The sequence below is a fragment of the Cavia porcellus genome, unplaced genomic scaffold (genome assembly GCF_034190915.1).
Source record: "Cavia porcellus strain 051 isolate PalLab524CR breed Dunkin Hartley unplaced genomic scaffold, mCavPor4.1 scaffold_14, whole genome shotgun sequence".
Lineage (NCBI taxonomy): Eukaryota > Metazoa > Chordata > Mammalia > Rodentia > Caviidae > Cavia > Cavia porcellus.
The window spans coordinates 77,193,638-77,209,254 of NW_026947497.1; the positions used below are offsets into that span (position 1 = coordinate 77,193,638).

Consider the following 15,617-nt stretch of genomic DNA (forward strand, 5'->3'; position numbering starts at 1 on the left):
TTTGGTTGGTTTTTGAGACTGGTCTTGCTATAAAATCCAGGCTGGCCTCCAACTCACTGTGTGGTCCAGACTGGTCTCAAATTTGTGACAATCCTCCTGCTTCAGCCTCCTGAGTGCTGGGATTACAGGTGTGCATCACCCCGCCGAGCTCTAAAGTAAAATATGGCTTCATTTCTTCATTAGTGTGAATTCTTTTACCTGTCTAATCCTTCTTAAGGTCCACTTTACAATCCCTTAAAAACAAAGCCCCTTTCCCAGAAGCAGGAACAAAATTCATGGGGAGCACCTGTTTAGCAAGTTCGAGGTGCTGTGTTAGTCCCTGTCACACACACACACACACACACACACACACACACACACAGGCTTTTCCAGAAAACTGAAGCCCACATCAATACAGTTTTGCTTTTCACAAAGTCTGAGAGCATTGGGTAGTACTGTGTTCATTAAATAATGTCTATATGAAACTATGCTTTCAAAATCCAAAAGCATACTTTGGTCAATTTTTTTTTTTTTTTTTGGTACTGGGAATCAAACTCAGGGTCTCACACTTGCCAGGCAGGCACTGTACCACTAAGTCATGCCCAGCCCACCAGCTTTTTTGTTGTTGTTGTTTTAACTAAATTGAATATTAAGTCTTCCAAAGCAACATGAAGATCAGAAGCACAGTTAGAGCTCCTGGTTTCTGCCTGTGGGAAGCTGACAGCGTCATGGTCCGTGACTGTGCCAGTTCCCATCACCTGACTGTGCCACCCTGCAGGCTCTGGTGTTAATGGTGCTGCGTTGGGCTCCAGTTCTGCACAGGCGTCGTCACAGCCTCCATGGTGACTGTGGAAAAAGAGAGGAAGACAAAATACGGAGCAGCGAGCCATGGAAATGTCATGAGCCTGGCATCACAGTCAAGCAAACTGAAGTGCCAGTCATTTTCTCCTGTCCCCTGAGCAACAAGATGCAAACCAGAAGCAGCAGGTCTAGGATAAGGTGTGGGCTGCATGAATTCCTTTTAATATGTTCACTGATGCTGATTGTGGGGGCGCACACCTGCAATCCCAGCCCTCAGGAAGCTGAGGCTAGTACATAGTGAAACCCTGTCTCAAAAAATAAAAACAAAAACAAACAGAAGACTTTCAGGGAGAAAAGCTTTGCCTCTGCCAGGCCTCTAATCTCAGCTGCCCACAGCCTGCAGCCCTGTCCACAGACAGAGTCCGAGGGCGGGTGTGGTATATCTGTGGGTTTTCATGGCAGACCCAACTTTACTCCCAAGCTCCAAAACGGCTTCACACTGCATTTCCTAGACTTATTTGAACTCAGAGAAGCATGGTTTAGTAGTGAAAAGAAATCATCAGCTGTAGCTCAAAATGCTCTGAGGACTGGCATGGGGATGCAAGCCATGGGCACCTCTTGTAGGCTCAGTTTCCTTACGGAGTGCAGAGGAAAGACAGTGCCGCTCTGGGGTTGGGGTTACTCTCCAGAGAAGCTGCATTAGGTCTCACACTCCACTTGCCACTCTGGTTGGATGGTGTCTCTGTTACTTTTCTCTCATTGCTGAGACAAAACACTTGACACTCAAAATTAAGGGAGGGAGGGTTTATTTAGCTCAGAGTTTGTGGAGGTTTCACTCCATAATCAGCTGGCTCCAAGGCAGGTGGCCTGGCACTGAGGCCACACTTGAAGGTGGCAGAAGACAGTAAAAGCCGCCAGAGCAAAAGAGGGCAGAGCGAGCCTCTCTCCTCCCGTAGGCTGTAAGCAAGGTGCTCTGCTCCACTAGGGCCAGTTAACACTCACGAATCTCCCTGCCCTCCTCTTGCACAGGGTGACGATATTTACAAAGTAAGAACCCTGGCTGCCTGCTGAGTCTCTCATTTAAACTTCTAAACTGCTCAAGTAGAGACAATGTATCAACCGTCACAGATGACAAGAGGAGAATGGGCGTAATCTACTGAAGTGACAAAAGCCATTGGCACAGGTACGGCTGTATATGAAATTAATCCTTTTGCCCACCAGTACCTAAGGACACTGCATCCACAGGAGCCCCAAATCAACCTGAGCTGCCTGACCTCCCTTCCTAGGCCTAGCCCCACCTTGCTTTCATCTTTCTGTGCGCTGTGCCCCTCCCAGGGAGCACGACAGCAATTCTCTTCTTTCTTTCCTAGTAAATGCCACGCCCCTTGCTGCCTTGGAGAATGGATGATCCTCTCAGTGCCGCCCGCACCGCACTCAGTGGTGCAGATGCCCAACCATGCGGGGCAGCAGCCCGGCTGCATAAACACTGCTCAGGGCCAGCGCCTGCAGTAATCAGAGGATGCGGCCCACTGTGCACCGTGTTTTAGGGTAACGTGGTCAGCACTGTGAGACTCGGATGACAGGCCATTAAAAACCCACGAAAGGCAGGTGAGCCTTGGAGTGCTAGTGTTACAGGCAGCTAAGCAAGGTAGAAATACTACTGGCAATCAGACAGAGCAGTGCAGGAGACAGAATTCACTGTAGCGGTGGGGGAGACAGACACTTCCGCTGAGGGCCAGACCCCAAGACAAAAGCCAAAACCAAGGCACCCACATCCTTCCCCTCAGGAGAAGCAGCAGTGAGTGATGTTCTAAATAGATGTCACCACCTTGGGAAAGCCAGGGAGAGCCGCTGACCCGCCCCCTCCAGGAAAAGCCCCTCTTGTGTTTCTTGACTGCTTGCTGTGTGACCTGCTTCCCCTTTGGGTCCCTATTTAATCAATATTACCTGAGCAATTATGCTCCTGATCTTATTGATTGACCACAGTTTTGTGCCACCTCGTGCCAACCTTGTGATTTCTCATTTTTCCCCACCTTGGACCTGCCTCACCTTGTGGTTTTGCTCTATAAAAATTCCTTGAAAAGGCAGGGTGCTTGGCAATCCATTCTGGACCCCTTCTGTCTTTCTTTGTCAGACAGAAGCTCTTTCCTAATAAACATACTCTGTTCTTAACCTCTGTTGTTCCTAAAATTCATTTTTCGATTTTAGCGGTCATGAACTCATATCAGACACCTGGCAGGCTGGGGGTGTCTGTCCCCCATATCAATCCACCAAGATCATAGGACAGAGGTAGAAGTTTGCCTTTGTTTCATACACTCCAATTGGGACTCATTTAGGTAAAAATATTGCATTTCAAATTTTGATATGTCTTTACCCATTGCTTATAATTCCTCACGCTGTGTTTCTTACATAGTTTTGTTAAAATGATGACAAATTTAAGTTAAAAACATGGGAAGGTTATAAGGTTACGATGCTTTTTTGTTTTGTTTTTTGAGAGAGGGTTTCACTCTGCAGTTCAGGCCGGCCTTACATTCACCATGTAGCCCAGACAGGCCTCAGACTTGCAGTAATTCTTTTGCCGCCTCAGCTTCCCGAGTGCTGTGATTACAGGTGTGCACCACCATGCCCAGTTTCTAGGATGCTTTTTTTTTTGTCTTTTTCATTTTTATCGGTATCGGGGATCAAACTCACAACTGCATACTTGCAAGGCAGGCGCTTATGCCGCTGAGCTAAATCTCCAGCCCCCTATGATGCTTTTTTAATGGGACATTTTTATTCCTGTTTTGTGTATGCTGCATTCAAGTTATTGAATTTACTAGTGTTCCTTGCTTCACTTTACACAATAGCACTAGAAAGAGTAATGTTAGAGCTCTCCCTAGTGGACTTTAATATAAACTTCTCTAAAATGGATCTTTTAAAATAAAATCTAGCTCAGTCTTAGAAAAATGCATACATGCCTATATAATAAAACATGGGACTCCTTCCACCAGTTCAGAGACACTAGGTTGGTGGCATTCCTAAGACCTGGAGGACAGGTTTCACTGGAACAGACTGGCTCTGATCCTTCTCTACACTCTAGAGGAAATGTGAGCCTGGCCTGCCCCGGTTTCCTTCCTGGTCCGCTCTTCTGCTGCAGAGGAGACAGTCTTAGCTCTGAGATTCCCCGTTCTCCCACTTCTAGGCTGAAATGACGACTTAGAGGCAGAGGTAGACTGTATCTACACCTCAGTAAGTGTGAGAAGATTTCCTTTCTTGGGGCTGGGGATTTAGCTCAGCGGCATAAGCACCTGTCTTGCAAGCAGGCGGTCGTGAGTTTGATCCCCGGTACCAATAAAAAGATTTCCTTTCTCAGACCTTTTTCCCTCCAATTTGTACTTTCCTTTTTTGGAGAAGGTGTGTAAGGGGAAAGAGAAAAGAACTCTACACTGTTCCAAACCTTTTTCTCCTATTCAACAACTAAGTGAAGCCCATAGAAAATGAACATTTGCTAATGCTGAAGACAGAGAAGTCATCTCAGATGAAGGACACATACCCAGTCTCTGGGTCAGATGAGACATCAAAATTTTGCCCATCCAGGAGAACACACATAAAACCCAGGTCCTGGTTCAGTGTTCTGGACAACGGTCTCCTTCAGGAGGCTGAACCTGAGACACGGTGGAAAGAACTGACTTCTGGGTGAAACCAGAAGGAGCTATTTCCAAGGCACCACACTTATGGGACCAAACACATTTAGCCTAAGGGAGGATCTCCAACCTTCCCTCTTCCTTCCTAGGTCTAGTTATCATATACGTGTATAGGAGAAAAATACTTTGATAAGAAGCTGTGGACTTTGACATCTTTGTTATAAACTTATAAAGCTTTAGGTAATGATCTTGCTTGGCTTTTACCTATCCCTTACAGAACTTTGACAAACACTGGTCATCCTGCTGGCTAGGTAAACACTCTCAGAGCAGCTGCCACTCGTAAAGCAGAGGACAGATTTCCCCAGCATCTTCTGGTGAGTCCCATTGAAGCCAATGGGCAATGGAATGTTGACCAGACAGGCGGCTGGATCCTTTCTGGAGACAGAGCTCTGATTGTGCCGACCAACAGAAACTGAGAGCAACTGAGGGGTCATGGCCACGCTGCTCTCTGGTGGACACTCAAAGGCCCCTAAGTGGAAACTGGCTCTCAACCACAGAAAACTCTCCACTTATGCATCATGCCTCTCATCTCTCTGCTGTTGACCTAGAAATTCTCCCTAAGCTTTTGAGTTTACTTTAATACCTCTTTGTCCTTAGACTTCTTCTCCCTCCAAACATCAGGCTGAGGCAGCTTGCAACAATTGCCTGAGTTTTACAGCAGCTATGAGGGGAACAATTTACATTTGGATCTTATTATGCTAACAGTAAGGAAGAGATTTTAGCCCTTTCTTTCATGTGTACCTAAAAGACTAATAATGTGCCTTTACTACCATGTAAATTGTGATTGCTAGATGATAAATATAAGTTTAACCTGTAAGCTTCAAAGATATAAATAAAGCATAGCCTTGTCCTGCTGCTAGGAAAGGTTGCCTAGGTAATGAGATAGGTAACACACATGTCTGTGTCTCTGCCTAGGGCCCGGGGCAGAATTCCTCAAGCAAGTAGTTGCTTCTGTCTAGCTCTACAGCGACCTCCTTTGCAGTCTGAGAGGCCACCAGCTACTGCCAACTCGCTCTTTGGTAAGTGTCCTCTCTCAGAGAACAACAAGAAAGCAATAGTTTAATGCTAAGCAATGCTTCCATCTTGCAGTGACTGCTATAGCTGTAAATGTTTCTGGGGGGAGGACAAAGAGGGGATGAGAGAATAAAGAAAAAAGACTAATAATAATAAAGAGAAAAGACGCAAAAGCTGAGGTCGGGTGGAGACTGCTCAGCTACTGTAGCAGGTTTATTCCTACACTCGGGAGGAGGACGTCAGTTTCAACCCCTCTGCCTAGCAACTGGTTTGCCTGGCTGGCCCAGGCCCCTTGCCTTTTTGGAGCTGGAACAACTTGTTTGCATGGCTTGCTTTGGGCTCTCTGTGTTTTCAGGGCTGGCCTTGCTTTAGCTCCACATGTGTGATCAATCTCCAGCTGTAACAGCTCCCTACCCCTTCTTTAACCATGACTGGGACCGACTGTAACTTGTGTTGCTAGGTGTCACCCAGGATTAAGTTCACAAGCTCCCTGGGAAGATGACACTGCTGCGCAGTGTGAGGGTGAATAGGCGGGTGGGATTTTGTCTTTTGGTCTCTCCAGGCAGCATCCGCCTGCCCTGGACCGGAATCTACTCAAGGAATGCCGTGAGGGTATAAAACTCAAATAGAAATCAAAGAGGACGCCCAAATTGTTTCCTTCTGCATTATAGACCAGGGCCTCAGTGTCACTCTTACTCCTGTGAAATGCATTTTTTTTTTCTCTTTTTCCTTTTTATTGGTACCAGGGATTGAACCCTCGACTGCCTGCTTGCAAGGCAGGGGCTTATGCCGCTGAGCTAAATCCCCAGCATTCTTAGGCACGGGGAGATGTTCGGCCCCCATGTGTTGAAAAAAAGCCGTTTGATATTTTTTTGCACATGCATGTGGCATATGTACCCTCTAGAGCTGAAATGGAATGCTGTGGCAAATACTAATTATAATGCTATTTTACAGCTAGACTGCGTAAAAATGAGAGAAACGGTCAGAATTGCCTTACGTTCAGACTTTCTTTGCACTAAGAAACAGCCCTTATTTGTGTTCAGAATGTAAATATGAGCCACAGGAAAACCAGACACCTGAGGCCCGTAAGGCATCCACTGTCCCTGAGCCTGTGACTGCTCCTCCCCACCTGGGAACCCCAGAACAAGGTTTCTAAGAGCCTTAATCAAAGCCTCGCCCGCTGTTACTGAGTCTGAGGCTTCCTGTACTTGCCCTTCTGGTCCTGAGGATGGTGCTTCTAGACCAGCTATAAGGCCAATCTCTACTGGGCTGTGTCCATCTTTATGCAGGCTCCTCGAGGACAGCATCCTTTACTGGAAGTAAATGGGAAATTTGGGAATACCTAAATTCATCTATCTTTTTCTCTCAGTGACCTGAAGCAGATCAAGTGAGATCTGGGAAGGTTTTCAGAGAACCCTGCTAAGTACACTGAGGTCTTTGGAGGACCCACTCAGACTGAGTGAGTCCTGGAAAGATGTAATGTTACTCTTAAATCCAACCTTGACTTCTGATGCGAGACAAGCAGCATTACAAGCTGCTATTATATTTGGGGACAAATATCATAGTGTGAATTTTAGAAGACTAGGAGATAACACAGTCAGGGGGACAACCAGTTCCCACCAGAGCCCAAGCAGCCACCACCCAGGACCCCTGCTACCCAACAGTCAGATGGAGGACTGGAGCAAGAGACATCTCCAGGCATGGCTTGTGTGTGTGTGTGTGTGTGTGTGTGTGTGTGTGTGTGTGTGGTTTTTTTTCTTTTTTTCCTGTCTTTTTCGTTTTTATGGGTACCGGGGATTGAACTCATGACTGCCTGCTTGCAAGGCAGGTGCTTATGCTGCTGAGCTAAATCCCCAGCCCCCTTGTGTGTGTGTTTTTGAGACAGGGTCTTGCTATGCAGTTCAGGCTGATCTTGAGCTCACTTTGTAGCCCAGGCTGGTCTCAAATTCACAACAATCCTTCTGCCTCAGCCTCCAAATGCTGGGATTACAGGTGCGTGCCAGGCATGTGTTCTTGAAGGTTGAAGAAGAACAAGAACTAAGCCCTTCAATTATTTTAAATTGGCAACTATTCAATGAGAAAAAAAAGAGTACACCTCTGCCTTCTTAGATCATTTGCCAGAGGCATTGACTAAACATATGTCCACGGGTCCTGACTGAACAGAAGAACAGATTATGCTTAAAGACATGTTTAGTACCCAGTCAGCTCCAGATGTTAAGAAAAAGTTACAAGCATGTTTGTTATCCCAGTCCTTGGGAAGCTGAAGCAGGAAGACCACTACAAAATCAAGGCCAGCCTGGGCTACAAAGTAAGCTTAATGCCAGCCAGAACTGCATAGTGAGAGTCCCAAAAAGATTTTTAAGAAGAAAAAAGAAAAGAAAAAAATCACGAAAAATAATTTTGCTCCATACTTGGTACTCGAGTATGAACTGCCTCCTCAGAATTTTCGCACATTACCTTTTTTTTTTGGAGGGGGTACCGGGGATCAAACTCACAACCTTGCGCTTGCCCTGTAGGCACTTATGCCCCTGAACTAAACCCCCTCCTCAGAACTTTATAAAGGAGATGAGGAAGAAGCCAAAGAGACAGCAGCCAAAAGCAGCTGCTTTTGTTGCACCCTTTAAAGAAACAGAACCTAAGTCTGATTCTCAAGGCTCGGTGACTACACTCACATGCCACCACCACCCGAAGCCAGGCCACTTTAGAGGAACTGTCCTCAGAAGACCCTGCACCATGCCTTAACTGCAGAGATGACCCCTGGAGGTCAGGCTGCCTCTGAGGTGAAGGCCCCAGAGTTTAGACCCATTCTTACCAGTTGGTCCAGCAAGACTGAAGAGCCCTGACACTCTGCCCTCTCCCTCTGGCTGGACTGTCACCTCCACAGAAGAGCCCCAGGTAATCACGACCATGGAGGAAAAGGAAACCAGCCTATTGCTGGACACTGGCCCGTGTCCCTTTGTCCTTCTCCACCCCTGGCCTGCCTTCTAGCCATCAAACCTTAGAGAGTCACCAGGAAAAATAACTTGCCTAAACTAAATTGTACTCAAATGTATTATGTATACCCAGGTTGCCAGCTGATCAAAATGATGCTGAGATTGGTTTTACAAATACAATACTTACTATTGTCTATGTACGAAAACTTGAGTTTTTCATTGGTCAAAATAATGTAATATTATAATCTGGTTTTCATAAGTCAGCAAAAATTTAAAAATAATTACAGTTAATGCTGGAGGAATTTATGACAAAATTTGAGACTCCATCAGTAGAGGTCTGAAGTCTAAGGTTACAGTGTTATGCCAGTCCCTTCAGCACAGTTTCTGGACTTACTATCTGCTCCGGTTTAACTATACATGCTCTAATTTCTCAAAAATTTGTATATTCTTGCCTAGAGGCTGCCAAACTCTGAGTGATCATACAGATAAAACCAATGACAAGGGTCAGCGGTATAGCTTAGTGACCCAGCACCTGCCTGGTAAGCACAAGGTCATGAGATCAATTTCTGGTAGCAAAACTACAAAACAAAACAAAAATGACAAATATGCTAGACTCCTTTTACCAGGATCCACCAGGTCGACCTGGCAGAGAGAAGGTTATATGGCAATATTGAGGCCCTAACTATACTCAGTGGGCCTTAAATGGTCTCTCTCTCTTAAAGAAATAAAATTATTCAGCTGGGTGTGGTGGCTCATGCCTGTAATCCCAGGACTCAGGAGGCTGAGGCAGGAGGATCATTGTGAGTTTGAGACCAGCCTGTGCTACAAAGTGAGCTCAAGGCCAGCCTGAACCGCATAGTGAGATCCTGTCTAAAAAGAAAGAAAGAAAGAATAGAAGAAAGAAAGAAAGAAAGAAAAAATTATTTAGACAAGCTGCCTTCCAAAATCAGACAGCATTAGACATTCTAACAGCCGCACAGGGGGCACTGGAGCGATTGTAAAATCTGAATGTTGTGTGAACACTCCTGATCCTTCTGCTAGTATCTCAATAGCTGTTCAAGATATTAGACAACAAGCTAATGACATGTCAGACGCTGAAATTCTCTGGACCTTCTTCTTATCCTCTTTATGGGAAGCTATTAGTAACTTTCCCTAGTGGGAACCTTTGTTGACTGTACTCATAATAATCCTGTTCATCTTATTATGCGGCCCATGCATACTTAATTGTTTCTTTGGCGTTGTCTCCTCCAGACTGAAAGCTGTGCACCTCCCCAAGATGAGTGAATGCCTGGTGTCTAGAGAAGGCCTTTAGACAGACCCTTGAAGGATCTGTGCCGATCACAGCTACGACCCCCTGCAGACTGAAGAAGCCAGATTGGTCATCGCCCATTGCTCTCTCATTATCAGTTTGGGGTGTTTCTTTGGGGGTGGTGGTGCTGTAAATTAGGTAGAAGATTACAGGCATTCAGACAGGACTGGGCCCTCAAAGGAGCCAGTGTAGGAGACAGAATTCATTGTAGCGGTGGGGGAGACAGACACTTCCGCTGAGGGCCAGACCCCAAGACAAAAGCCAAAACCAAGGCACCCACATCCTTCCCCTCAGGAGAAGCAGCAGTGAGTGATGTTCTAAATAGATGTCACCACCTTGGGAAAGCCAGGGAGAGCCGCTGACCCGCCCCCTCCAGGAAAAGCCCCTCTTGTGTTTCTTGACTGCTTGCTGTGTGACCTGCTTCCCCTTTGGGTCCCTATTTAATCAATATTACCTGAGCAATTATGCTCCTGATCTTATTGATTGACCACAGTTTTGTGCCACCTCGTGCCAACCTTGTGATTTCTCATTTTTCCCCACCTTGGACCTGCCTCACCTTGTGGTTTTGCTCTATAAAAATTCCTTGAAAAGGCAGGGTGCTTGGCAACCCACTTGGGACCCCTTCTGTCTCTCAGACAGAAACTTTATTCCCTTTATAAATATATTCTGTTCTTAACCTCTACTGTTCCTTAAAGTTATTCTTCAGTTTTAAAGAACACATCTAGCAGGTTGGCAGTTTCTTTCCCCTGTATCTCTAGCACCTGGGATGCAGAGGCAGGGGATCTTCATGAGTTTGAGGCCAGCCTGGGCCACACAGTGGTGGTGTGGGTGGGTCGGAATCGAGGGTGACAATGGACTGAGAGTTCCAGGGAGCTGGGGTCCTGGGGCTCTGCTCTCTGGCTCCTCTCTCCGCAGTGGACACCGCACCTTGAGAAGCGTGGCTCTTCCACACGCAGCTCTTCCTGCAGGGGAGGCGGCTCCGCGTCCCTCCCCAGCCCGGCCCCTTCTGCCGGCAGGGGGCGCTTACCTGCACTTCCGCTTGCCGTTCTTTCTTAACATTGATCAGCTGTTTCTGAAGGGTTTTTATCATTTTTCGTCCACTTTCCTCCCTAAAAAAGAAGGGTTTGTCTGTGAAGTGGGGCTGCCAAGCCCGGGGGTGCACGGGGCCCCCGACCACTGCCGGTTCGGCGCCCGGGATCGCGGCTCAGGGCCACCTGCACCCTGCCACCCCTGCCGGGCACTGGTGTGCAGGTCAACTGCAAGACTTCCCTGGCTTCTCTCCGTGTTGCATCTAAAATATTTGCTGCCAAGGAAACGCGAAGAAGTTGCTGAGAAAAACAGAAGAGGAAGGAGGAGAATCCCTTTCATTCAGAACAGTGTTACATAGTCTCCCTCGGCCTCAAGAGGTGATCTAACGTTACATTATCCTATTTAATTGTATGTATGTATGTATGTATGTATGTATGTATGTATGTATGTATGTATGTATGTATGTATTTGAGTCAAGGTCTTGCTATGTAGCCCAGGCTGGCCTCATTCAGCCTCCTGAATGCTGGGATCACAGCTGTGCACAGCCATTTCTAAAGTGATCATATACGCCAGCGGACGTTCTCCTTACCTTACTGATGGTGGACACAGAAGGGGCCTCAGTGACCCTCAGCTGCCGGGAGCGTGGCTGGCAGGTCCCAGCCTCCAGGCCCAGAGAGCCCCCCTGGGTGACCTCTGAGGCCACATTTGCTTCCTCCAGACTGCATCCAGCCACCTGCTCGGTATGGTGGGTGCGCCCAGGGCTTGTCTTGTGGGCGTGGGTGACTGACTCAGGGATGCCCTGACCACCTCGCAGAGCCACCCTGAGGTCTCGCACTCACCGTGTCCTCTCCTTCACGGGGCCACTTCGTCGTCCCACTTTCCCCACACCAGGGCCTCCCTGGCATGAATGATCCCTGCCACATCTGCTTCTCAGGACCAGGACTGACACGCTCGCAGGTCACACAAACAGGACAGTTCCATCCAACACAAAGCCCGAGAACTCAACTACACTCTGGACCTTTATTTGCCCTGAGGAACACAATTCTTTCTCTGGCAACTCCATTAGTTAAGTTTAAAACAAATAAAATGCCTAGCCTGGTGTGGTGTCACACACTGGTGATCCCAGAACACCCAAGGCTGAGGCAGGAGAATTGCCATGAGTTCAAGGCCAGCCTAGACTGCATAGCGAGACTCTGTCTCAAAAACAAAACAATGCACCAAAACGATACAAGAAAAAGCAAAATGACCAAAAATTTGGCATGAAACTGCATCTATACAGGGATTTTTTTGAGGGGGAGGGTGGTTTCAGACAGGGTGTCCCTATGTAGCCCAGGCAGCTCTTTGAACTCATGATGATCCTCCTGCCTCAGCCGCCAGAGTGCTAGGATTCCAGGTGTGTGCCACCACACCCAGCTACACAGGAATTTTTAGGAAGCGTGGACTTAAAAGTCGAGATTGTCACCACCAAAACAAACTATCACCACAGAAAATGGGTATGAAGCACAAAGAACACACAATTTAGTTCAGCTGTCAAATGCAGCGCCTCAAGTGCAGATTTATTTAAAGAAACAAGCCAAGTGTGATGGTGCACACCTGTAATCCCAGCCCTTGGGAGGCTGAAGCAGGAGAATTGCCACAAGTTCAAGACTATCCTACATATAAGACCTTGTCTTAAAAATAATTTATATAAGTAATATGTATGTATATGATCACCTTAGAAAATGCAAAAAAGGAGAAAAGTAAAAGAAAATTTGCCCATGTCCCACTATCTCAAGTTTAAATTTTCTATAATTCCTTCTAGTCAATACAAACTATAATTTTTCTTTCATAGAACTGGCAATGTTATGTGTTATATATAATTATTACTCTAATTTTTCACTTTATGTGCACTTTGTGTTTTATTTTCAAAACCATTTTGCTTCAAATGGAAAAAGAAAATTCAAAATACCTCAATCAGGGGCAACAGTGATACATACATCACATCACAGAAGGATGTGTCATCCCCCAATCACTCACCCAGGGGGCAGGACATCTGTGTTTGCACAAATCTTTCTCTTCAGTGAACTCAGAGGTCAGTCGTGTAACTATCTTAAATATTTTTGTCTTTTTGAGACAGGGTCTTGCTATGTGGTTCAGGCTGGCCTTGCCCATGACAACTCTCATGCGGGGCTGAGTTTATCACCGACCCTGGGGGCAGGAAGCGGAGAACAGCATTGCAGGAGAAGCCCTCACATCTACCTGGATGTCCAAATATAGGGGCCCTCGGAGCCTGTGGGCTGCACATCCGGGGACTCGACCAGCTGTGGGGCAAATACACTTCCTGCCAGCCCAGGCAGCTTAGTGAATTAGTGAGACCCTGCCTCAAAATTTAAAAACAAAAAGAAGCAGCTGGAGATGCAGTGCAAAGGCCCTGGTTTCAATACCAGCACTCAGAAAAGTGCCACAGAAAAGCAAACGAGAAACACGGGACGCCTTCTTTCTCCTCTTCATCCCCACAGCACGTGTGCTGTATTAGGTCTTAGCAGGGACCCAGGAGTGACCACACCAAACACAGGATGCCACTCAAGTTAGATACAGAGATGGGCAGGCTGTGTTCTGCAAGGCACTTGGATGTTTGCACATTTTGGAATCTGCCAGGTGTCCTGGAACCAACCTTGCAGGTGCCAAGGTACGGGTATAAAGAAGGGTCCACGTAAGAAGACTTTGTCCTAAAGAACCCTGTCTCCTCCTTCCCTCTTCCCTCCCTTATTTTCTTCTTTTCTTTCTGCAGATGGAACTACTGAGCAATACCCACACGCCTGTGCTGAACATTCTTTTTTTCTTGTACCAGGAATCAAACTCAGGACCTCGTGCTTGCCAGCAGGTGCTGTGGCATTTGTTGTTGTTTCTGGGACAAGGTCTCAAGTTTGGAGTGCGGGCTGACCTTGACCTTGTGGCAATTCTCCTGCCTCAGCTTCCTGAGTTCTGAGATTACTGGTGTGCACCATCATACCAAGTGGATCCTTGCTGCATACCGTAGATGCAGAAAACTAAGTTCTGCAGAAATCTGAATTATTGTCCCAGGAAATCCAGGAGTAGAACCTACTTTTCTGACGTCTAGTTATCTTCCTTGGAAAGTACACAATTGGCTTGCTTTAGAGAAAAGAATTTCAGCAAGAGCTCCCCTCCCGCTTCCTTTCCTTCCCTTCCCTTCCATTTATTTACTTTTATACAGTGTCTAGCTATGCAGTCCAGGCTGACCTTGAGCCTCCTGCCTTAGCCTCACAGCATGCTGGGACTCCAGGTATGTACTGCTACACTTGGCTTGGTAAGAGTTTTTTTGTTTTTTGGTACTGGGGATTGAACTCCTCAGTGAACCTTGCACTTGCCAGGCAGGTGCTTGTGCTACTGAGCTAAATCCCTAGCCCTTAGTAAGAGTTTTATACAATTTTAAAATACAATAAAGCAGAGCTGGGCAGGATGGCACAGCCCTGTAGTCCCAGCTACTTGGGAGGCTGAGGCCAGAGGATCTCTTGAGCCCAACAGTTTGAGGCCAACCTGAGCAACACAGTGAGATCCCATTCCAAACACGTGCGTGCGTGTGCACTCACACTCACACATATACACACCAAGGCAGACCCCGCTTGCTCTGACCTGGCAATGATGTCGTAGAAGTGCATTTTGTTTTCCTTTTCCTTGCGCAGGGTTTGCAAGAGGCTCACGAAGGTTCCTGACTCTTGCAGCTCCTGCAGAGTGCTCGCAATGACATCACTGAAAAACTTCCTGGGAGGAGAAGCAGGCTTGTAAGCTCTAGTTCCCTGGCTTTACACAAGTGAAAATCCAGAAAAGCATCTCAGTTAAGATGAAATTAATGCAAGAATCATTTAGCCCAAGGAGATCTATTACTAAATTAGGCATGGTGGCACTCAGTTGTAAACCCAGCCACTTGGGAGGCTGAAGCAGGAAGCTCGTCAGTTTGAGGCCACTTGAATCTGGGCAACTTAACAAGACCTTGTCTCAAAAAAAATTTTTAAAGGGCTATGACAAACTTTCTACAAAGGGACAAAGAACAGTCTTAGCTTTGCACATCACATGTTGTCCTTTTTCTGTCGGTTGTTGTTGTTTTGAGCCAGGATATCCCTGTGCAGTGCAGGCTGCCCCTTGAACTAGTGGCAATTGTCCTGCCTCGGCTACTCAGTGCTAGGATTCCAGGCATGCACCGTCACTCTCTACACTGTGAAACACACTCTCCATCCTCACCTATCGCTCTGAGTTTTCTTCAGTGTTTCCATGGTCATGATGGCCTGCCCTGTAGATGTTTTAAAGGCAAGATCTTGCATTTTGTTAACCTCGGCAGCCAGCTGGCCTCTTGGTCTGACTTCCGGTGACGCCGGTGCTTTGAGTGATGATGGAATCGATGTTTTCCTTGCAGTGGAGGGCACTGGTGGTTTGTCTGGGCTATTGCTTCTCTAAAAGCCAATGATATTAAAAAAGTGTTTTAAATGACTGACGGAGTACTCCAAGAAAGAAGGTCTTGCCTACCTGTTTCAGCCTTGCTTTACCCCATTAGTCTGCTATAGTTCAAGAAAACCTGCTCCTTTCTTCCACATCAGTAAACTACGTGGCCCTGTTTTGTATCTTTTTGCAATGTCCCCTCTGTGGCTCCCTAAAGGTGTAAGTTTGGGGCTGAGGGTGCAGCTCCATGTGGACACATCTTAGTTTTAATTTATTTTTACTGTCCTGGTGCCCAGAGCCTCTATCACTGAGCTGTGTCCCCAACACTTTAACAAGTGTTTTTTGGGCTGGGGATTTAGCTCAGCGGCATAAGCACCTGCCTTGAAACCAGGCAGTCATGAGTTCGATCCCCGGTACCGATAAAAATGAAAAAGA

General features: G+C 46.8%; 1 protein-coding gene and 1 long non-coding RNA gene across 9 annotated transcripts in view; one reads left to right on the forward strand and one right to left on the reverse strand.

The window, feature by feature from the left end:
* Positions 1-15,617, reverse strand: part of Iqcg (IQ motif containing G) — a 32,402-nt gene that overhangs the window by 7,515 nt on the left and 9,270 nt on the right. For 6 of the 7 annotated variants that reach the window (XM_063224355.1, XM_003476974.5, XM_013160178.3 and 3 more), the window contains 3 exons: positions 14,988-15,196; positions 14,382-14,510; positions 10,747-10,828 (listed from right to left, as the gene is read on the reverse strand). In XM_063224355.1, coding sequence (XP_063080425.1) covers positions 10,747-10,828; positions 14,382-14,510; positions 14,988-15,196 — 420 coding nt within the window. The remainder of the gene's footprint in view (positions 1-10,746; positions 10,829-14,381; positions 14,511-14,987; positions 15,197-15,617) is intronic. The other variant, XM_023560327.2, reaches the window with a different exon arrangement.
* LOC134470358 (uncharacterized) lies at positions 145-5,721 on the forward strand. Of its 2 annotated transcripts, none has more exons than XR_010039206.1 (3): positions 145-978; positions 1,810-1,963; positions 5,379-5,721. It is a non-coding gene; the product is annotated as an uncharacterized LOC134470358 (long non-coding RNA). The 2 variants fall into 2 exon arrangements; XR_010039205.1 differs by lacking the exon at positions 5,379-5,721 and adding an exon at positions 2,151-3,787.